The sequence below is a fragment of the Mustelus asterias genome, chromosome 20, assembly GCF_964213995.1.
Source record: "Mustelus asterias chromosome 20, sMusAst1.hap1.1, whole genome shotgun sequence".
Taxonomy (NCBI): Eukaryota; Metazoa; Chordata; class Chondrichthyes; order Carcharhiniformes; family Triakidae; genus Mustelus; species Mustelus asterias.
Genome location: NC_135820.1, coordinates 78,541,768 through 78,564,830, shown reverse-complemented (window position 1 = coordinate 78,564,830; position 23,063 = coordinate 78,541,768). Strand labels below are relative to the sequence as shown.

At 39.8% G+C, this 23,063-nt stretch overlaps 1 protein-coding gene across 6 annotated transcripts in view; it reads left to right on the top strand.

Moving 5' to 3' along the window:
- The window catches only part of LOC144508666 (death-inducer obliterator 1-like), a 123,827-nt gene that overhangs the window by 89,741 nt on the left and 11,023 nt on the right, over positions 1 to 23,063 (top strand). For 4 of the 6 annotated variants that reach the window (XM_078236907.1, XM_078236906.1, XM_078236905.1 and 1 more), the window contains 4 exons: positions 1,304 to 1,420; positions 3,724 to 3,834; positions 19,615 to 19,744; positions 20,791 to 21,322. In XM_078236907.1, the coding sequence (XP_078093033.1) occupies positions 1,304 to 1,420; positions 3,724 to 3,834; positions 19,615 to 19,744; positions 20,791 to 21,322 (890 nt within the window). Of the gene's footprint in view, positions 1 to 1,303; positions 1,421 to 3,723; positions 3,835 to 8,016; positions 9,643 to 19,614; positions 19,745 to 20,790; positions 21,323 to 23,063 lie in introns of those variants that run through there. The other 2 variants (XM_078236908.1, XM_078236909.1) reach the window with 2 other exon arrangements.

Sequence of the window (23,063 nt, the reverse complement as noted above, 5' to 3'; positions counted from 1 at the left end):
TGCACCAACTCTCCAATAGAGCATCTTACCCAGGCCTTATTGCCGTAACCCCTCGCATTTACCCCACTAAGCCCCCTAGTCTACACATCTTGGGACATTCAACCTCACCTGCACATCTTTGGACTGTGGGAAGAAGCCGGAGCATCCGGAGGAAACCCACATCGCATGCTACCATCGAAAGATTATGCCAATGCTTTTCACAGGTTACCTGAAGTCATGGTATTAGACAATGGAATCATATTCACAATTGCTGAGTTCCAAAACATCATCGCTCTTGACGGTATTAAACATAATGGAACTGTGCCTTATGACCCAGCTTCAAATGGACTAGCTGCGACAGCCATCCAAATTTCCAGGTTTGGCTTAAAGAAACTGTCAAGAGGAACCTTGGAGACCAAAATCCCTCAATTCCTTCTGAGCTATCATACCACTTCTCATACAACAGTGGGAGTTCCACTAGCAGAACTGCTAATGAAACGTCACCTCAGAATGAGATTGAGCTTCGTGCTTCCAAATTTGGCAAGGAGGGTAAAAGTAATCAGAAAGCAAGCCACAATTCACTTAGTACAGCGCAATTATTTACAGTAAATGAAGCCAAATACTTGAGAAACTTGGGTCATGGATCAAGTTGGATCCCCGGAATTATTGTCTCCAAGACTGTAATTTTATACCAAGTGGACGTGGAGGGACAGCTCACTTATCAGCACGTGGACCAGATGAGGAGTAGAGAGACATTCCAGCAGTCAGTGTTGCCATCAAGCAATGTTTATGAACATGTAAGCACCAAAGTGTTTGGTTGACCTGTTATCGACATAACTGATGTCTCCATGGAAGCAAATAGTGATGAATTGCCTGTGCCAGAAGAGGTACCTGTTATTGCAGTTCCTGTTGACATCGATCCTGTGGAAGCATCTCAGACAACAGAATTACACTGCTCTACAAGAAACCGAAAAATCCCCTCAAAGACTCTTTAATTGTTCAACTCGTAGATAATGTTTAGTTAATATTTAATGAGTGAGTTAGTTATTGAAGAATGTATAAAGGACTTAAAGGGGGAGGGATGTGGTGATTGTCCCCTTAAGAGCAACACAGTAGATTAAGGGTCACATGGCCAGTATGACTATTTGGGACTCGAATCACCCCCTGGTGAAAAAAGGCTCCTTGGCAGAAACATTTTGGGAGCTGGCTACAGCCATCTGGCTGCTGTACAATACTTATTAATAAATACCTTTTGTATTCACTCATGAAGTTTGTGAAAGAGCATCTTTACAATTGGATAAAGTCGAACCAATTTGTCTTGTAGGGGCTCTTCCGACGTGTTGTGCGAGAAGAGATTGTTCCATTTCACCTGGTACGTATGAGTCCTGAGGAAATAGAATCGAAGGAACTGGCAGTTTGGGAAGAGAGAGAGAGCAGATCTGTGAGTATCATACCTTAGCTGAAATTCAAACACCATTCCCTGTCAGGGAACAGTTTTAATTTAAACATATCGGCATGGTTAAAGAGAGATCATTACTGCTCAGGTAAGTAGAATAAACTGTGTGTGGTTGTCTGTCTTGTCCTATTTTGAATTCTTTGTAATGTAATTTCATTTAGATGATCCCAGTACAGCTGTACTTGCATCCATCCATTCTATTGGAACAGATGCTCTAGGTTAACTCCTACAATGCTGACTTGCATTGCTATTTGTGTATCCGTGTGTTACATACCATCAGCTTCGTTTCACACAAGAAAACTATTCCACTCTGTGCATTTGAAAATTTGGGGTTTGTTCTGAAACTGAGCTACCCTATCCTCCTTCACTGACTATTTACTAAAGTATAGTAACTACTGATTCATCTAGCAACTAACTGTCCCCTAACCACACTTCAGTACTGTGGAAGAATGCTTTCCATGTGCGTGTGTTCCACTTCATGGAATTATTCAGACTGTTATCAGGGAGCTTTGTAAATAAAATTATACAAAAAAGCAGACATGTTAATGTTCAGTTAGTACACATCATTTATTGTGTTCCATCATGATGCAAAACTTTCTTATTGTAATGAACTTTGTGGTATTTGTTACAGTATTTGTGGTAAAGTTCTGTTCTGACTTTTCAGTGCTAAGTCTTCAGTGCTGCATTGGATTTTGGGCACCATTGCTCGAGAAAGAAATATTGACTTTTGGAGGGGATACAACATCCAGATTCACCAGTGTGATACTGGGCATAAGGAATTAAATTAAGGATAGGTAGTACAAACGTGGGACTTTATTTAGAAAGTTGGGGGCTGATTAAAATGATAAAAGGATTCAATAGAGTAGACAAAGAGGAACAACTTCAGGGGGAAAATCCAGACCAAAGTCGGGGGGGGGGGGGGGGGGGGGACATACCTAAAATTAGCCCATTTTGACATAACATTAAACACTTGTTTCATGGAGAGGGGAATGGAATTGGGAAATTTTCTTAAATTTATGAATTCTGTATGCCATATCAAAACTAAACCTAAGTAAAAGGTGAAAAAATTAAACTGTTCTCTCTTTCTAATAAAAACAAGGCTAAGGGAGATTCGAAAAGACTGTTTTGTATCAGTTCTAATTGAAAAAAACAAATCTGAGATAAAAAGCAAAAATTTTGAAAAGTCAAGGCATAAAGGAGAATTTATTTTAATGTGTACAGGCAATTTACAGGTTAACAGCTGGCCAGGAATATATTCCGGTCAATAAAATGTTGAGACTATAAAGCGCAGACAGACTTAAAAGTGAAAATAGATTAAACAAAACACCATGTTGTTAAATGACTGGATTATGAAGAAATTTATTTTGCAGTAGTCGATTCTTGTATGGCGTCAGAGACCAATTGCAGCCCTCGGGAAGCTGGCATCCAGGCCAGAATGATTCAAATGCAGATTCCACATTTATTCCACATTTTAAAGATGCTTGATTTTATATATTCAATTTTTATGTTCTCTATATAATGCAAGACTTACAACATTTAGGAGACAAATCCACGGCTAGTTGGAACATGAATTTCTTGACAGTACAGGTTTGAGGAGCTGGGAGTGGTAAAGTTGAGGTGTCTCCACTGGTGGAAGAGTGTAATGACAATATGTCCGGCTTATGTAGCCAATTAGCATTGTGAACGTGGACAGGAAAATCAAATTGAAAATTTTGATAATTGGGAGTAAAGTTTTGTAAATGACTTTAGTACAGATGTGAGGTTTTTAATATGCATGGGAAAATGCGTTCTTGTTTTGATGAGCTGCTGGAAAAGAGGGTCGTAATCCACATTTTCAAAACAGTGAAGCAAATTAGTGATGGAAGTTTTACTCTCAATACAGTATAAAAATAAAAGAACATGATGAAAAGCTAAAGGGAAAAAAAAAACATACAAAACATCACAGCTCTGCTCTGGACCCAGCAACAGCTCAAGGGATGGACGGGTGGGGTGAAAGTGGGAGGCTGGAGGGAATCTGAAATCTTAAGTCTGCCCTGGTTTTAATTTCGGCGAGCAATGTCTACTCAATTTGACACAGCTATGCGCAGATGGTGAACTGACCACATCTGAAATGACTGGATTCGCAATTGGCTGTGGTGATACAAAATCATATATATTCAATTTACTTTAAATAAAACCAAACATTATCAACTTGATAAGTAAATATCCCCAACAGTGTTACCTTTGCATTGAGCCAGGACCATAGACAGTGTTGTGTGAGGTGTGATGTTTTGATGTTTTTGTTACAGGCCCAGGAACAAAGTGAAAGATTACAACATGAAACCAAAGGGTCAGCCTCTCGGGCAGCCAGCAAGCATGAAGTAGATATGGAGGAGGCGCCGCCCATGTCTGATGCTGATGTACGTATAAAACTTGAAATGAATCCTAAAAAAACCCTCATCCTATTCTTCAAAGGATGGCCTGCTACATTATTCCTAATCTTTGGAACCCATTTACAGGGTAAAGCAGCCCTTATAGCATTTCCAGGTGTTTTGCAACCTTACTGCAACTGTCACCACCTTGTACAAATTGCACATTTTCAATCATGCATTTCATAATTTCCGCATTTCTTTGTATTAGTCTTCCCTCCTTTTGTTTGTAACTGCTTTTGTTTTCTGTTTCTTTGTTGTTTAACACTGCTGTGACTGGCACAGCTGTTCACTATTCGCCAGGGTTAACCAAAGCGTCTGAAGAAAACATTTCAGATTCCTTCCCTTATGCCCATGAGCAACAGAAGAGGATTCTGTTTGAATGTAACGCCATCTAGCTTGTGACCGTTAGACTGACTTTTCAGTGATGGAGTGCTTTTGAGCCATGGCGTGTGCCTCAATTTTCGGGATTGAAATCAGTGTCCAGACTTGCAACCCTAAATCTGGCATGGCACCAAACTTCAATTTCAGACTTGGCTATATGCTGTAGCCCTGCTTTGCTGGCTTAGACATGGCAACTCTGAGGAAAACCATCTATTTAAAATCAAAATCTAACAGAGCTCGATTCCCATCTTGTTTATCTTCCTGTTCCCCTCCCTACCAGAAGCCCCAGCTTTGTTCTATTCTGTTCAGGTATCTGACCATTACCACTGCTGACCACCTGAGAAATATCCAATAACTGGACAAACGGCCGATGTTTTTCTTAACTGTGTGTGCCTTGTGTTCATCACCAGATCACTGCTCTGCAGGTGCATACTCTTTGGCAATCAACTGCTGTCTGTCTGAGTGGGGTACACGTGCACTATATGCTAAAATGTTAACTCTTTTTATTGTTAACTTTTAACATCGAGGCTAATGCAAGCAGCCTTGAGTAGTGACAGCATGGAGGGAGGGCACAGAATTGGGCCCAGACTCGAACAGAAGTGGGAAATCGGGACTCAGCTGTGAATAGCAGCTACAGTAAAGCCTTTGAATGTAGTTCCAGATATAACGGAGGGAGGGAATTGGTGAGCAGCCAACATGCTACTGTGTAAAATCTGAATTATACAGCGAGACAGAATTATCAGGCTTCATGTAATGCTGACAAGGACTGCGGCCTGGCATCTTCTCTCTGTAAGGTGCTAGTTGCTAGGTTACAGGCTGGTGCTGAATGATGCTGTTGGCCAGGATCTAAATTGAATATAACCACTACCTTTGCTAACCACCTGAGGGATCAATCACATGATTAACAATAACCAGAAACTGGACAGACAGCCTGTGTTTTTCCTAACTAAAGGTAAGACTTTGATTTAAGATGGTGCAAAAAATAAACATGACAAAGTTGTTGTGCGTCCGAATGGAGAATGCGAGCCGTACACAACCTTTGTATGTCTGAATTTATAACCAGGTTCTTGCCACTTGTGCATAACATCTGGGTAATTTAAAGTGAGCATTTCCATTTAAGGGCACATCAGCTAAAGATTCGCAGATTTGATAAGTGATGAATCTGTCTGAATAACTTCATTTATATAACTACTTTAACATAGTAAAATGGTTCATGGCCTTTTAAAGATGTATAATCAGCACACACTGCCACTGGGATAAAGGAGAAGACATTCAGACAGGTGACCAGCACTTGGTCAAAGTGGTAGATTTTAAGTTGTGTTTTAAAGGAGGAGAGAGAAGTTTGAAGAAAGGATTCTAGAGGTTAAATTCTAATCTGTTTCTGATTGTTCAATTCAGCCACACCCAGCCCCTCCCAGGAAGGTGGATCACAACATGTCGTTATTCACTTGTGCTTTCCCTTTTTCCCTGCATATTCATTAATTATTTTCAGTAGCTTGATTTATGCATGATTTATACGGAAGTGGTTTGTCAGTTCCCCAATTTACAATTTCCAGTCTATTTGCATTGAAAATATAATAGTTTATATTTAATTCCCGATCCTTAATGCAGAGCCAATCAAAATTGATTAAAAGGATTGATCTATAAAAAATAATTCAGAAGCCATGTGCCACATATTACACTGGATGTCCACATAAACTGTTATCTTTCAATTTGTATTCAAATTTTGAATTCAAAAATTCAGTTTTAATTTGAGCAATTTGTGGCTTGCCAGTAAATGACAGATGATCTTTTTGAAAAGTTGGAGCAGTAAAATTTGGAACTTGAAAAGAATGATCATTGGAAATTCTCTGCCATGATGTCCTAACATTCTAATTCATCAACAATAGTGGAACCATTATTTGCCAATATTGAGGCACAAGTGAGAGAAGACACTGAAAAAAAAACAGACGAGACAGAATCGTTTTGGGTACAACTAATAGACTGTTATTGGGGTGTGTTGTAGAACATTATCCCGACCCCCACCAACTCAAACCAAGGTGAAAGTTCTAGAACTGTGGGATAAAATAAGGAAGGTAGCGAACAAGGAAACCAAACTATAGTAGTTGGAGATTTCAGATTACCAGAAATCAACAAGGACAATAATATCTCTGCTGGTAAGGCAGGGATTGAATGTCTAGAGTTAATAGAAGCATTACAGATGGTATCAAAACACATTACCTAAATAATCAATTATAAGAGGACCAACTTTGTGCTTTGGAAGTTTCATCAGAGTTGGCTGGGAGGTTTGACTGGGAAAGTGGAGGGTCTATGGAGTTCCTTCAGGAGGCAATTTTGAATGCAGTGGATCAATCTGTACCCTGCAGAATAAAGGCACCAAGTTTAAATGCTTCTGCCTACTTGAATGGCATGGGGAGCTTATGGCCTAGTGGTATTATCACTAGATTATTAATCCAGAAACTCAGCTAATGTTCTGGGGACCCGGGTTCGAATCCCGCCACGGCTGATGATGGAATTTGAATTCAATAAAAAATATCTGGAATTAAGAATCTACTGATGACCATGAAACCTTTGTCGATTGTCGGAAAAAAACCCATCTGGTTCACTAATGTCCTTTAGAGAAGGAAATCTGCCATCCTTGCCCGGTCTGACCTACATGTGACTCCAGAGCCACAGCAATGTGGTTGATTTCAACTACCCTCCAAGGACAACTAGGGATGGACAATAAATGCTGGCCAGCCAGCGATGCCCAAGTCCCATGAATGAATAAATAAAAGTAAGCAGCATGCAGAGAAGACACGACATTTAAGGCCATGAAGAAAATTGGTGCAAATTGAAAGTGTTTAAATACCAAAAAGCATCAGAATGGCAAAGACAAATTTTGAATTGTGTGTAGCAAGAGGAATGAAATAGTATTTTTAAAGATACACTAAGAAAAACAAGGTATGGGGTTGGATCGGGCATAACAGTTAATACTATACATCTGCAACTGTGCTCAAGTTTTATTGCCTTAGTTTTTCTCAATCAGGAGACAGGTAGATTACATAAACTCTAAAGAGAACCCAAGGGTATTGCCATGATCAGTTATGACTCTTCATATCATTAACTAGCTGAAATTTGGGATGTTCAATCTTGGTCTGGAAAGCTGACAGGGGACTAAAGGAAGGCTGATGATATTCTTCTCTATGAATAAGGTAGTAAAAATGATCCAAGAAACTACAGATCTGTGTTTGAGATTTCCATAGCGGGTTAAGTTATTAAAACTCTTATTAATGATAAGACCATGCAGCATCAGGATATAAATGAAATGTTAACCAAAGTGGCTTAATGAAGGGGAGTTCATGATGAATTTGTGAGAAAATGAGGAGCTTGATAGGTGTGCAGCAGTGGATGTGGTGCACTTGAATTTGATCTGGCTTTTCTAGAAAGGCTGGCACTGAAAATAAAACATAGTTTGTGATGGCAATGTAATTGGCTGGTTAGAACCAGAACTGCAAATGGGGACAGGGTGCACTCCGTTCTGGTGGCTTACATTTGGAAAACCTTTCAGACTCACTGGCTTTGCATGTGAAGACTGAATGTGAGTTGCCATCCCCAGGAGAAAGGGTAAACCTAAGAAATTGGAGAAAGATGTTGGTTCTCATGTAAGGGATGAGATGAATGTAACTGAACATACAGCTCCCTCCTTTGTAGGATAATGCTGTCAGGGAAAGTGCTATAGTTCTGTCAGCATTGAAATTCTAGTAGCAACTGTTCTAAGAAAACATTTTTTTATATTGTTCCTTTTAGGAAATTAAGGAAATTCAGAACAGGAGCAGACAGTTCAGCCCCTTGAGCCCGTTCTGCCTTTTTGTTGAGATCGTAACTGATCTATATCTTTACTCCATTGGCATGCTTTAGTTCTGTAACCCTTAATATCATTACCTACCAAAAATCCATCAATCTGAATTTTGCGATTTTTCAATTGAGATCCAGTCTCAAAAGCTTTTTGGGAAGAGTTCCGAATTTTCACTGCTCTTTGTGTAAGAAGTTCTACTTGGCATCACCCCTCACTGTATGTCTCTTTTTTTTTAAGATTGCGTCACTTATTCTGAGACTCTACCCCACCAGAGGAAATAATTTACCTCTATCTACCATCGACAGCTTAATTACATCACCCCTTAACCATAGAATCCCAACAGTGCAGAAAGAGGCCATCCAGTCCATCAAGTCTACACCAACTCTCCAAAAAAGCATCCTTCCCAGCCTCCTCCCTCACCCTATCCTTGTAGCCCCCACACGTTTACTATGGCTAAGGAAACCAGAGCATCCGGAGGAAACCCACGCAGACATAGGGAGAATGTGCAAACTCCTCTTCTATATAAATGAAATGCAATAATTTATGCAATATGTCCTCATTTAACCATTTTAAACTCTGGTGTAATTCTGGTGAATTTAGGTACTATGTACAGAATTTTTTAGATTTCTTTCTAGTTGATTTGTTTTCCACAACATTGACCATGATACTGTAAAGAAATCTCTAAATTCAACTATTCAGAATGTTTCAGCACAGCAACCTTTTGAATGTTGCAGTCTCTTCCCCCACGTCCCCACTATGACCATGTTAAAGTTTATTTATTAGTGTCACAAGTAGGGTTAAATTAAAACTGCAATGAAGTTACTGTGAAAATCCCCCAGTTGCCACACTCCGGCGCCTGTTCGGGTACACTGAGGGAGAATTTAGCATGGCCAATGCACCGAACCAGCACGTCTTTCAGATTGGGAGGAAACTGGAGCACCCAGAGGAGAAACACGCAGACACGGGGCGAATGTGCAGATTCCACACAGACAGTCACCCAAGCCAGGAATCAAACCTGGGTCCCTGGCGCTGAGAGACAGCAGTGCTAACCACTGTGCCACCGTGCCGCCCTCTATGACCTAACTCTATTCCCATGAATATGTACATTGTGTATGTTACATTTCAAACCCTCTCCCAACACACTCCTATACTCGCCAGAAAAAGGCAGCTGCCAAGAAGAACAATCAAATCTCTCAGGTAGGTACAAAAACAAGGCACTCACTTGTCAGAAACCAAATCTCATGCTAAACCATAAGTTCGTTATGATGGAGATAAATAGAGAAAGCTGCTTTAGCAGATTAAAATACGATTGTACTTGCTCCTTCAGATATCTTAACTCAAAGTGACAATAGTTGTGAATTATTGTCTCCTGCACCAACTTGAATAAGCTGATAATGAGCAGCTATTGGAAGGCCTTGATGCCAGAAGCAACCTTTCATATCAGACTTTCCTGGATGGGAGTGCATGTTAATTAACACCTATGTCTCTTCTCAACGTGGTAAAATATATAAATTGAAGAACTAATTAAACAAATTTTGACCTGATAATAAGTTGGGATAAACCATATCATTGAAGCTAACACCTGTTCTCCAGGGTCTTTTTTTTAAACTGAGAACTCTGACATTTATTGTCCATCCAGAGTTGCTCTGAGAAGATGTAGGTGCACTGCTGAAATTTGTGTGGTGATGATCCTGCAATGCAGTTAGGTAGTGTGTTCCAACATTTTGACTTGTGTAGAAACTGCCAACTATATGTTCTAAGTTAGGATGGAGTGTGAGACTTAAATGTGACTGTGTTCCCATGCATCTGCTGTCCATTAACTTGTAAATGGTGGAAGTCACAGGTTTGGGAGATGTTACTGAAGTCTAAGTGAGTTGCTTCAGTGCATCCTATAGATGGCACACATTGCAGCAACAATGCGCTTCTGGAGATGTGGGCAACAGGATGGCACAGTTGTTAGCATTCCTGTCTCTCAGTGCCAGGGACCTAGGTTTGATTCCAGCCCTGGGTGATTGTGGAGTTTGCATGTTCTCCCCTTGTTTGCATGGGTTTCCTTTTGGGTGCTCTGGTTTCTTCCCACAGTCCAAAGATGTGTAGGTTAGATGAATTAATCATGGGAAATGTGCGGGATTACCAAGATAGGGAATGAACCTGGGTAAGATGCTTTTTTGGAGAATCCGTGCAGACTCGATGAGCCAAATAGCTTCCTTTTGCAGTGTAGGGATTCTATTCTATGGATCCTTAGGATAGAGCAGCCAGATCTTCCAAGAAGCAATTAAAATTTGTTACGAGGCTTTTTGGATTGCATTTTTGTTTTGCCTACAGTTAAAATCTTGAATTTTTCCTCAACCAAAATGGCATGAGGGAAAAGAAATGAGAACAACATGAGAGTACTAAGTATGTACAAGTTTGCAAGCAGAGAAAGAGGAAAAGTCTGGTATGGAGGAGATATTATCTGCTGTAAGTAGGTAATCTGACTTTGGAGCCAGTTTATCCTCCATAGATATGTGACTGTCACAGCAAGTGTATCCTCATAAGTGGATGCCCCAAATGGAAGTGAGAAATGCGCCAAATAATATCGTGACAGAGTTGTCTTGATTTGTTTACGACTTGTATAGCGCATAACCCAGTGCTAACATTTCATCATTGGAAAATGTTTTTGAGATCACAATAATACTTAGCTGCCTGGTCAGGAAGTTATCGACTGATCCTGGAAAAATGACTGGGCATGTTGGAGAATTACACACGTTTTGTTTTAAACTCCTCCTGAATTCACAAGACATGAGAAAAATGAAGTACCAATCCCAATGGATTTCTCCACCTCCCCGCTACTGCCTCTCATTGTCATTGAATCCTCAAGATCTTTCCAAATGAATTTACATGGTGACTGAAGGACTCGGAGCATCACTCAGTACTCTTTCTCAGGTGGGCAGGGAGGACACCTGTTGATGACAACGGAAATGTAGTCGGGACTATTGATAACTTATTTTCAGTTTAATTTTTTAAAATCTACCAATTTCCCCCAGTTGGTGTTCTTCCCTTGTGCAGTCTTAATAATTCAAAACAAACAGCAATAAATAGAATCTAAATAAAGTTGAAATGGCAATATTAAAAAAACATGTAAGATCTTGAGAAATATCGTTTAGAGGATCCCTCTTGCTGCACTATAGCCATATGGTAGGAGGAAAATGGATATAGCATTGCATTGATTGCTTAACCAGACATTTAAACCTTAAGAGAAAGCCATTAGCCGGTTACAGAAGGAAATCAAAGGTCAATTCTCAATTTTGCGCGCAACTCTTCTGGACCAATGAACCATGACACAATCAGTAGTGGATAGTGTTGCCCCTTGTGGGAAGTACAAGTATTGTATTCAACCATTGATCTTTAACACACACGTCTTAATTGTGACCAAGTTACAATGTTGAGAATCAGAAGATGGATGCAACAGTGACCCGGATGAGGTGTTCTTCTGCTGTTGGCTTTCTCAGTGAAGTCTGCAACTGTGGATTGAAAGGATGGCCCTGCTTTAAGTCATTTGCCCATTTTCCTTCTTGAAAATATTTGGGTGTAGTGAGCTGCAATAAGATGAACGTGCTGAGGTCTCTCCCCATAATAAACAGCTACTGATGTGGATGTTGACGTGTGTAGTCAGATATGCCAAGACATTAATTGCCCCTGGCTGTTCTACAGTGTTATTCAGTAAGATGAGACGGAAGTCTAACCCAAAAAGCATATTTTGGAGTCTTTTTAGTTGACACTTGCCAACTTCACTGTATGTAAATAGCAGCCGGAGACTTGGCTTGGTGCTGAGGTTGATTTCAGTACCCTGCTGTCCCCTCAACTTGTCCTTCCCCACCCCAAATATTCCATCCCACCTCATATAAAGCATACCACAGCGGAAAAGTAGTTGACACCTAGTTGGATTCACTGCAGACCTGATGAAAGAGACAAGACTTGAAGCAAGCTGCAGGTAAGTTTTTTTTTAAAGTTTACTTTAACCAAATTATTCTTAGGTACATATTTTAAATTAAGTTAATTTTGTGGACTGGGCCTCAGGAACCACTGGTATATCTCATGTCTTCCGCTGTTATGAGAGCAGTCACTGCAAGATGCCAGGTTGAATAAACATCATGGGTAGCTTCTGACCTCTGCTGATACCCAGCTCCACCTGATGATCCAGTTACAGGTATTGCACCATGACTCCGTAACGATTCTTCAGACAGTCATGTCTCCCTCACAAAATGACTGGTGTAAGCCACCAAATTAGTGCTACCATCTGTGTCCCATTGGCGATGGACTCAATTCAGCTGTTTAATGGCATGCTGTTGTCTTCCAGAGCCACCAAATTTACATTTGGAGATTTTTCTTTTATTCCTTCACATAAGTAGTCTTCATCCATGCCCCAAATCTTCAGGCATGTATTCCATCAGAAACAAAAACACTTCACTGAAAACAAATGTTACTGCTATTGTGTCTCGTACTTTGAACACTTTAAATCCCAACCACCTACTACTTCTGATGGTTATGAGGTGGCTGGCTAACTTTCAGCAGAAGCTTTGTCAATTAGGTTGGAAGCTCCTTGCTTTTAATTGGGGGCTTTATTTCCCCCTTGGCAAAGTAAAGGCATGATGAATGCCATTATACAGGATGCAGCCCAGGTTTCTGAAGAGTGTAAAAGGTGCTGATATCATCTAACTCTTCCAGTACATGTCCAGCTGAAGTAAAGGAACACGTGCACGGAAGAGAGGGGTTGCAAAACTATTGTGGCCTCTTCTGTTTGCAGATGGTGTTGCAAATTTGATCAATTTTGTTGCAATTTGGTAAAGTGCCAATTACTGCACATTGCTGACCTTGGCTGCCAAATCACTCAATAATAATAATATGGGGTTGATGGAAATATCACTCATTTCCAAGGTCACAATTTGCCCCATAGGCCGTAGTTGATGAGTAGACCTTCCAGTGGAGTCTTCAGATTTCTCAACTCTCTGCCTGAAGAAACAAAATCCTCAGACGTTTCACTACAGCTACATTCTCAGACATTACTTTTGCAGCTATCTACTTGGGACCTACTAGTATGAGGTAACCACAATATATAGTGAAGGTGCTCAGGGAAATTGAGCTGGTTGTTAGTAGAGATTGATTCATGGGTGTAGGTACAATTTCAGCCACTGATCCACTGTTATTTTTCATTTATATTAATGATTTGGATGAGAATACAGGAGGCATGGCTAGTAAGTTTGCAGATGACACCAAGATTGGTAGCATAGTGGACAGTGAAGAAAGTTATCTCGGATTGCAATGGGATCTTGATCAATTGGGCCAGTGGGTTGACAAATGACAGATGGAGTTTAATTTAGATAAATGCGAGGTGATGCATTTTGATAGATTGAACCAGGGCAGGACTGGCTCAGTCAATGGTAGGACATTGGGGAGAGTTACAGAATAAAGAAATCTAGGGGTACAGGTTCATAGCTCCTTGAAAGTGGAGTCACAGGTGGACAGAGTAGTGAAAAAGGCATTTGGCATGCTTGGTTTCATTGGTCAGAACATTGAATATAGAAGTTGGGCTGTCTTGTTGAAGTTGTTCAAGACATTGGTAAAGCCACATTTGGAATACTGTGTACAGTTCTGGTCACCCTATTATAGGATATTAAACTAGAAAGAGTGCAAAAAAGATTTACTCGGATGCTACCGGGGCTTGATGGTTTGAGTTATAAGGAGAGGCTGGATAGACTGGGACTTTTTTCTCTGGAACATAGAAGGCTGAGGGGTGATCCTAAAGAAGTCTGTAAAATAATGAGGGGCATAGATGAGCTAGATAGTCAATATATTTTCCCAAAGGTAGGGGAGTTTAAAACTAGAGGGCACAGGTTTGAGGGGAGAGATATAAAAGGGTCCAGAGGGACAATCTTTTCACAGAGTGTAGTGAGTGTCTGGACCAAGCTGCTCGAGGTGGTAGTAGTAGAGGCGGGTACAATTTTGTCATTTAAGATGGGTACAGAGGGATATGGGCCAAATGAAGGCAATTAGGACTAGCTTCGGGATTTTTTTAAAAAAGGGCAGCATAGGCAAGTTGGGCCGAAGGGCATATTTCCATGATCCAATACTGTGGAAAATCCAACCCAACTTTTTGTTTTTGTATCCAGGCTGTGGAGTTAATAACAAAGCTCCCTGATGCCTTGATGTAACTTATGAAACTTATTTTGCGTAAGGGAGCATTGCCATTCTTTGGAAATTGTATGTTTTCTCCAGCTGATGCCTCTGTCCCACAGCACAAATGAAGATTTTGTCTCTTTCAATCTTAGCTGTTAACACTAATATGTGTGCAGTGCAGATTTTCAAGTGTTTCAGGTACCTCCTATTAACATAGAATGGTAATGATAACATGAAAGCTCCATGACATGGTAACCTCATTTCTACAGGAAGAACAATTCTTGATACAGATGTGTAGATCATTGGGCAACATGTGACACAGCTTTGGGACAGCTTATGTGAAGTGTAGGCTACAAAGACTGGAAACTTTTCACATGCTCAGTTACTGCTTCTGGGCTAATATCAGATATGGGCAAAATACGTCTGATATCCATAACCTACAATACTTTGGAACCCCCTTAGAACCTTAGAATCTGTCTTTACCATCTTCGCATTGCATCAAAGTAAACAAAGCAAAAAAAAGTTTAAAAAATAAAATTATAAAATTAACAGAGGCCTTCCCAGTTAAATAAAGTTGGACAGAAATGAAGGAAGAAAGAAATACCAACTTACCTTCTGTTATGACCATCTGGAACCTGCAATGCAACAACCAGTTTTATGTTCCCAGATTTTATGGGGGAAGTTTAAATTCTGGATCGGATCACATCCAACTTGTAAAACAGGGCCAAGATCGTTAATGGGCCATTTGAACACAATGGAGTTCTTGCGTGCTATGAGTCCACCTCACAAAATTAAATCAATTTTTTCAGCATGAGCCAAAAGGACAATCTGCCAATCTGCTATGAATTCTGCAACACAATCCGGGAGACTGCATGACTTTGTATGGTACAAACAACTGTGGATGAACTAGCTGGTTACCAAATACAGTGCATAGCCTGCAATATTACCTTGTATTTTATAGGGCTAAGAAAAAAATCAATGGCATATTAAGAGAACCAAAAAGAACTAGCCTTTCAAAGGTTTAACTATTCATTGAACACAATGTAGACTATATAATGTGTATTCCCTAAGTATACACACAGGCAGACAACCCTTAATCTAAGAATAACTGTAAATAGCTGAAGTAATTGTAAGTAACAACCTAATGCTCAGTTACAATACTGCCAAGCTCTAAATTCCTATTATAGTGGCGATGCATTTCAGATAGTGATCTGAAACAAAAGGGGAGCCGCAATCTAGAGGTTAAAATCCGTATTCCATCATTTTGAACTGCCATTTTGTATAGGGCAGTCTAAAACTAGAGGGCATACATTTAAGGTGAGGGGGAGATACAAAAGGGTCCAGAGGGGCAGTTTTTTCTTTCACACGGTGGTGTGTCTGGAATGAGCTGCCAGGGGTAGTAGTAGAGGCAGGTATAATTTTGTCTTTTAAAAAGCGTCTAGCTAGTTACATGGGTAGGATGGGTATAGAGGGATATGGGCCAAATATGGGCAATTGGGACTAGCTTGGGTGTTTAAAAAAGGAGGGTGACTTTGGAAAGTTGGGCCAAAGGGCCAGTTTCCATGCTGTAAACCTCTGACTCTATATCTGATGAGAAAAAACTAACATAACAATGACAGTTCAATTGTCTGAAAAATCCAACTGGTGAGGGAAATATACCACTTTTATCTTGCCCAGTCTACACATTATTCCAGTCCACACTACACTGATAACTCTAATGTCCTCTGAACTGGTGAAGCAGACCACTGATGCAGATGATCAATGCTCAAAATCCTACTACCACCAACAATATTATTTTAGGACACATAGGGATGCGTAATCTATTATTGCTCAGTTCATCTACCTGCTGAGAACATTTTTAGTCACAACGGCAATTGAGAAGTATTGCAAATTAATCCTATGAATTTAGAATTCACACATATTAAAATCCTTTTATAAGCAGATTCCAGTTACTTATAAAATATTACATATATCACTTTTAACCTGTGATTGTTTAATACATTTCTGAATCTGCCAGCAAGTATTCCTGAATGCAAGATTGATAAATATCTCATTGTGGACCTGTCCTGAAAGTTTGTCACGTTCAATGCTGCTGAACTGTAATCAAACCGAACATCATGGATCAGATTGTTTTGTTTTTGAATGAGATTTTGGAACAATCAAATTGATTTTATTTTACCTGTGATGGACAGCGTTTTTTAAAATCATAATTACAATTTGGACCAAACTACCCCAGAAGAAACCAAAAGCCCTAGAGTATTCAGAGCGCAGGACAATAATTCTCAATAATAATCACTTTTGAAAGAAATGACCCGTCTATAGGAGCAGAGAAAGATGGTAGCCAGTCATAATTCAGACCAAAGGAAGGAAGGGAAGGTTCTCTTTTATTTGAGTGTAGTAATTGAAAGATACCTGGAAGTTCAAAACCCCATTTATAAGCAGTGATTTTTAGAGTGCAAAGACATCTGAGTCAGAAGATAATGGAGTGCTTAAACTAAAAATTGACATGATAAAGGAATTCAGAATCTATATTGGATCAATAAGCAGTGATGGGACTTGATTGCGGCTCGTTAGACAACTTCCCGATCAGAAGGGGAGTGCGTCAGGGATGTGTTCTCAAACCTGTACACCGAAGCTACCTACAGAGATATAGATGATCTACCAAGTTGCAGCGTTGATTGGTTGAAGGTCAACAACTTGAAAAATGCAGATGACACTGCACTGACTGCAGATTCAGAAGAAGCACTACATGGAAATTGTAAACTAAGTGAAAGCAAGGAGTGAGGAACACGGATTAAGAATAAATGTGGAGAAGACCATGATGATGAGCAGAGACCTAATCCCAGAAATGAACATTGAAGTAAATGGAGATGGATTGGAACGTGTTCACGTGGGGAGGCAGTGACATAGTGATATTGAGGCTGGACTAGTAATCCAGAGACCCAGGGTAATCTTCTGGGGACATGGGTTCCAATGCCGCCATGGTAGATGGTAAAATTTGAACTCAATAAATATCTGGAATTAAATGATGACCATAAAGCCATTGTCGCAAAAACTCGTCTGGTTCACTAATGTCCTTTAGGAAAGGAAAACTGTCGTCCTTACCTGGTCTGGCCTGCATGTGAATCTGGATCCACAGCAATGTGGTTGGCTCTTAAATGCCCTCAGATGGGCAATAAATACTGCACAAGCCAGTGACGCCCACATTCCATGAACAAAAATTTTAAAAGCATTGGGCAGACTATCACAGATGTTGCGAGATGCAAAGGAGAATTGAGATGGTCAAGACCAGACTGAGGTGTTAACATCAAAGAAACTGAACTGAATTTTAGGAAAAGAATATTGAGCTGCTGCTGCTTCTATGTTAAATGCCTTGCAGACATGGGCAACAAAGAAAGCTGAATGCATTTGAGAGTATGGGATTATAAAAGGATATTCTACATATCTATTGAGGATGTAGTGGAAATGGCTGGAGCAAAAGGACATTCGTGCAGAACATCAAAAGATAATATTTTGGTCACATAGTAGACAATAGGGAATTATTGAAGGGGGAAATTGACAGAAAATGTATGAGAAGGAAGCAGAAAAAAAATGGATGACCTATATAATGGACTGGATGCAGATGATCGATATACAATGCAAGGACAGTGTGGGACATACAGGCAATCAACCTGGGAAGAAGATGATACCAACAAACTCCAAACAGATTCTGATATTCCTTGAGTTTCATGACACCAATCAATATGACTGCAGGGCTGTACTGACGTCTAGTGTAGAGTTTGTCATTATCCCTTCAATAGAAACTAATCTCTAATATAACCAATTAAATTATCTACAGAAGCTGAAGTTCTTCAGGGTACATCTAGACACCTGTCCTAGTACGCTAAAAAAGCTGATATTCACCATGTATGAGGGCTAATGCATGCTATTCGCAGAACTACAAAAATACTGTATACAAAGGATCTTCTTTCTGACTGCATGAAAATGATTTAATTATTTTGAACAATAATACAGCTCTTTCAGAAACAAAAGCTTTTGATCGAGAATGGAACTTGTGCACCATGACTTAATTCTAACCAAGACTTAGCCAGTGAAATAAAAGATTTGCATGATAGATTTCGAAAGATGTTTGGTAATACCAAAAGATCACTATTATCACCAGAAATCATTAGTGGTAAACTGCAGAAAGGTTGCGTCTTCATGTTTAAACCAAGTTCTGTTCCAGCCACACAGTAAAAGGGGCATTGACCAAAGCACACTAGGTAATGGATACATCTTTTGATCCTAAGGTTTTAAAAACATCTAAATCCTTGTATGTTATGCACAAGTGTTTTCTGGCAAAAGTTTTTATTCTGCCAGTTCCTGGCTATTCATGTTTGGTGTCTAGACTGTCCCTTGGTGTTCTGTAACTAAACTTCCCTAGGTCTTTCCTGAAGTTAATCCAATCCTCTTTTATCACTGTTTCTCTTTACTTTTACAGCTATCTTAATTTTATTATTTTCCGTTGCTTCTGTGATCTCTGTTTTGCTGCTATGAAATTGATCAGTGGATAGAGAAAAATACTGATGGTTTTTGTTTGGGGGTGGGTTTTGTGATGCAAACTCTTAAGTTGCTTACTGTATTTCACATTATTTGAAACTGTGTATATCCGCTTTAAATATAATGTGCCGTTTGTCATGTAACCAAGAAAGGTTTCAAGTTCAACCAGTGGTATGTGCTGCTTGACTCATTTCAGACAGAGCTGAAGAGTTGAACACAAGGCAGAATTCAACTCTTTATTAATGATTCTTTTTAAAAATACGTAGCTGCTTTTCTGTCATCATTCTTCAGGATGTGAGGGTCACCTGCAAAGCCAACATTTATTGCCCAGCCTACAATTTACTGGACAATAGTGTAATTGGAACTGGACAGAACAGGATACACTCAGTAATGCAATTCATTGGTCATTGCAGAATAAAGTAGATAAAATGGATCACAAATATTGAAAATGATAAATGCACACCAGTTTGCTATATTCTCTCAATGTAATATTTTGCAGTACACAAGGAGGTCCATACCAGTGCTGGCTCTTTGGTCAAGTGATCTACTTGAACCCACTCCTTGCTTTTTCGTATTGCTCTGTAAATTTCTTCCCTTCAAGTATTGAACCAATTACCTTTTGAAAGTTACTATTCAATCTGTATCCACCACCATTTCAAGATCATAAATCGCTGTGTCAAAAAAATGTGTGGTGCAATCTGTTGAAATATTTTACATTCTACTCCAGTAAACACACTTTAGGTTGAAGTTGTTTACAATTTGGATTTATACGCAATAGTTGTGAGTGCATCATTCTATTTTTACTACAATTGTCCAGTGTCTTTCAATGAGGTTGAAGTGTGTGTGTTCCTTAGGAGCAGGAAGATACGCACCCTGCGCAGAAGACTAGCTATCCTCTACCTGACATCTTCAGCAGCATGCTTAAGGACACGACAGATGAACACCGAGCTCACCTATTTGATCTGAACTGCAGAATTTGTACAGGTGAACAACACTCGAATATTTTAGGATTTATCATGAACACTTGTCATTGCAGTACTTTGCACTAGTGGCATGAGAGCAAAACCAAACTTGTGCAGCTTCAATCACCTTTACACCAATGAAATAAATAGGATCATACAGCACAGTAGAAGGCCATTTGACCTATCCTGTCTGCTGACTCTGAAAGAGCTGCCAATTAGTCCTGCTGTCCTCTGTCCTTTTCAACTATATATCCAATTTCCTTTTAAAAGTTACTGTTGAATCTGCTTCTACCACTGCTTTTAGGCAGTGCATTCCACATCATCGTAACTATCTGAATGTTGATCAGTCATGCAGGCATCAATGCAACCATTTTCAGTGCTTTAATTGGATTGTATCTTGCATGAATCTTTCAAACTAATTGCTTATTGAGTCTTATGTGCAGTTATATATATATAAAATAATTAACAGTCGGAGGCATAATTTTAAAAAGTTTGAATAAATGTAGGGTTGTACTTAAAGGCCCCACACACCTGGCAAGGCCTCTTAACGCATACAATATACAACTAAACTGCCACTGTGAGAGTCCTTGGAAGTTACACCCATTGTTTACAATATTTATTTATAATGAGTTAATACTCATTGCGTTAAAAGTGCAATTGTGTGGTTAGTAGAATCTATTTCGACCCAACTACCTCACTTCACTACAAAACTAAAGGTAGCCATGACACTTGCATGTTAAGTTGGGAGAATTTTTAATGGTTCAAGTTCAAATTCTCTGCTGGCTTGAAACCCTGGATCTGGTCAAGCAAATGCCTCCCAAATGAAAATGGAACTTCAATTAATGAGCAAATCTTATCTGCACCTAATTCCATTTTTTAAATTTTGTCTCTGCAACATCATTAAAGATGAGCTAACATGCTTGGGAAACAATATTGACAGTAGAATAGGCATAAATTCAGGCTATTTATTTAAGGAGTAAAAGCAATTGGCTCTAACACAAGCCAAATCTGTATTAAAGATAACCCCAAACCTTTAACTCATTTGTTGATTTGCACACTCCCTTTTAGGAAAAGTTCAGGTCTCAGATGACGAACCAATACCGAAGAAGCCGAAAGTGGTAACCAAAAAAACAGAACCAAAAATGAAATCAAGGCCTGATGTGAGACGTCAGCAAGAACAAGACAAAGCAACAGTGACTGTTTCAGCACCAGGAGAGAGCCATGGTTCAACCCAAGAAATGACCCCCCTTCCCACTCCATCAGTAGTCTCCGTGGCTACCAATTCAGCTACTTCACAATCTACTTCAGAATCTGTCAGCAACTCCTTCGTATCACCAGCAAATAATCAAACTGGAGCTGCCAGGACAGATAGAACACCCATCACTGTAGGTTCTTCACTTAGCACCTCTGTTGCCCGTAAGCCTATATTAGCATCTTCAGCTGGTTCCACAGTTTCTCAGTCAGCGATGAGGAGAACTTTTGGTGCTGAAAAGGAGGAGGAGACACCAAAATCCATTTTGACATCTGCAGCTCCCAAGTCTATACTAACAAAACCATCAACTGCACCTGAGCAAAGCTACACCGTATCAACAACAGTAAGGTGTGTAAGGGAACTACTTTACCAACCCAAATCCACCAATCACAATATTCAGGCTAGATTTACACACAAAATAATTCCAAATAGGGGTGAGTAGCAGCTCTCAAACAGGAACCAGTGTTGCTTGTGGTACACAACAGTTCATCCAGGCATTTGTAAACGTTGTTGTAGCTCTCAATCGCATGAAGCAACTTGTATTCATGAAAAAGTACAGTCTATGTCAGTGGAACACAAATATACTTGTTACCACTGGGATTCAGAATAAAGGCCAGATGACCTTTGCCCTGGAGAAGGGCTGTAAAATGAACTCGACAGGTGCCAGGAATCCCAGTTGGTTTTACATAACCTATCTAAGCTCATTTCTTCTCTTCCTGTTGAACTCCTAGTAAGTACAACTTCTCATGCCTATTGTTACGACTTCATCCTAAAATCCCTGAATGACTGAAACTCAACATGTAAGATTTGGATTAACAGTTGCTAAAACACTTCTGGACTTGAACATTATTGCTGTCACTTTGTGGATGACAAGATATGCAACATAGGAACAGGGATAGGCTATTAAAAAGGGAGAGGGCCTGGGTAAGATAATCTGTCAGAGAGTCCGTGCAGATTCAATGGGCTGATTGGCCTCCTTCTGCACTGTAGGGATTCTATAATAACCCCTTAATCCCATGGCACTATTCCATGTGACCGTGGCTGATCTGTAACCTAACTCCACATGTCTATGCTCCATATCCCTTCATGTCTTCAGATAACAATATCAATCATTCAATTGATTTAGCAAACTCTCTACCCTTTGTGTGTACAAATGTTTTTAATTTCAGTCCTGAAAGATCTGGCTCTAGTTTTTAGACTATGCCCCTGATCCTGGACTCCCCAGTGAGCAGAAATTGTTTCTGTCTGCTCTATTCATTCTTTAATGTCTTGAAAACTTCAATAAAATCACCTCCTGGCCTCTTCAATTCCAGGAATATGGCCATAGTTCATGTAATCCCTTCTCACAATTTAACCTTTGGAGTCCAGGTATCATCCTGGTAAATCTATGCTGCATTCCCTCTAAAGCTAGCATCCTTCCGAAGGTGTGGTCCTCTAGGTCAAACTGCTGACAAAGTTGAACACGAATCTTTCCATACAGAAAAAGCTTGATTGATAGGAATATGCTAGCTGTAAATGCAATGAATAGTCTAATGAATGCCCCTTGGAAGAAGGTTAAAACGTTCCCTAGCAATCAGTATATGTACATGAGTATATCAGCATAAGAAGAAACCAGTAAATCTCCTTTGTATGTTGTCCACTCCATATTGAAGTGAATATTTCAGTTGGCTGATGACCATTCCAAAGTTAGATTGGGCAACTGTAAAGTACACCTACTTCTGAGTAACTACCAATTGGGGCAAATTAATATCCACCTTCTACCAAGGACCAATCCAGCAAAAACTTCACTGAAATGTGAGCCAAAACCGATGTGAAGCTCAAGAAAATTGGAGATAAAAGTTGGTCACAGAAGTGGATTTTAAGGAGGGTCTTGAGGGATAGAGAAGCTAAATGGGTTTAGGAATTGCAGAGCTTGGGGCCTAGGCAACTGAAGATATGGCTGCCAAGGGGAAGGATTGAAGTGGTGGTTGCCCTGGGAGCCAGAGATATGGAGAACTTGGGAGAATTAGAAGGCTGGAAGAAATTGGAGATGGAATGAGGCAAGACCATGGATGGATTTAAATTTTAAATTTATCACTTTGAGGGGGCG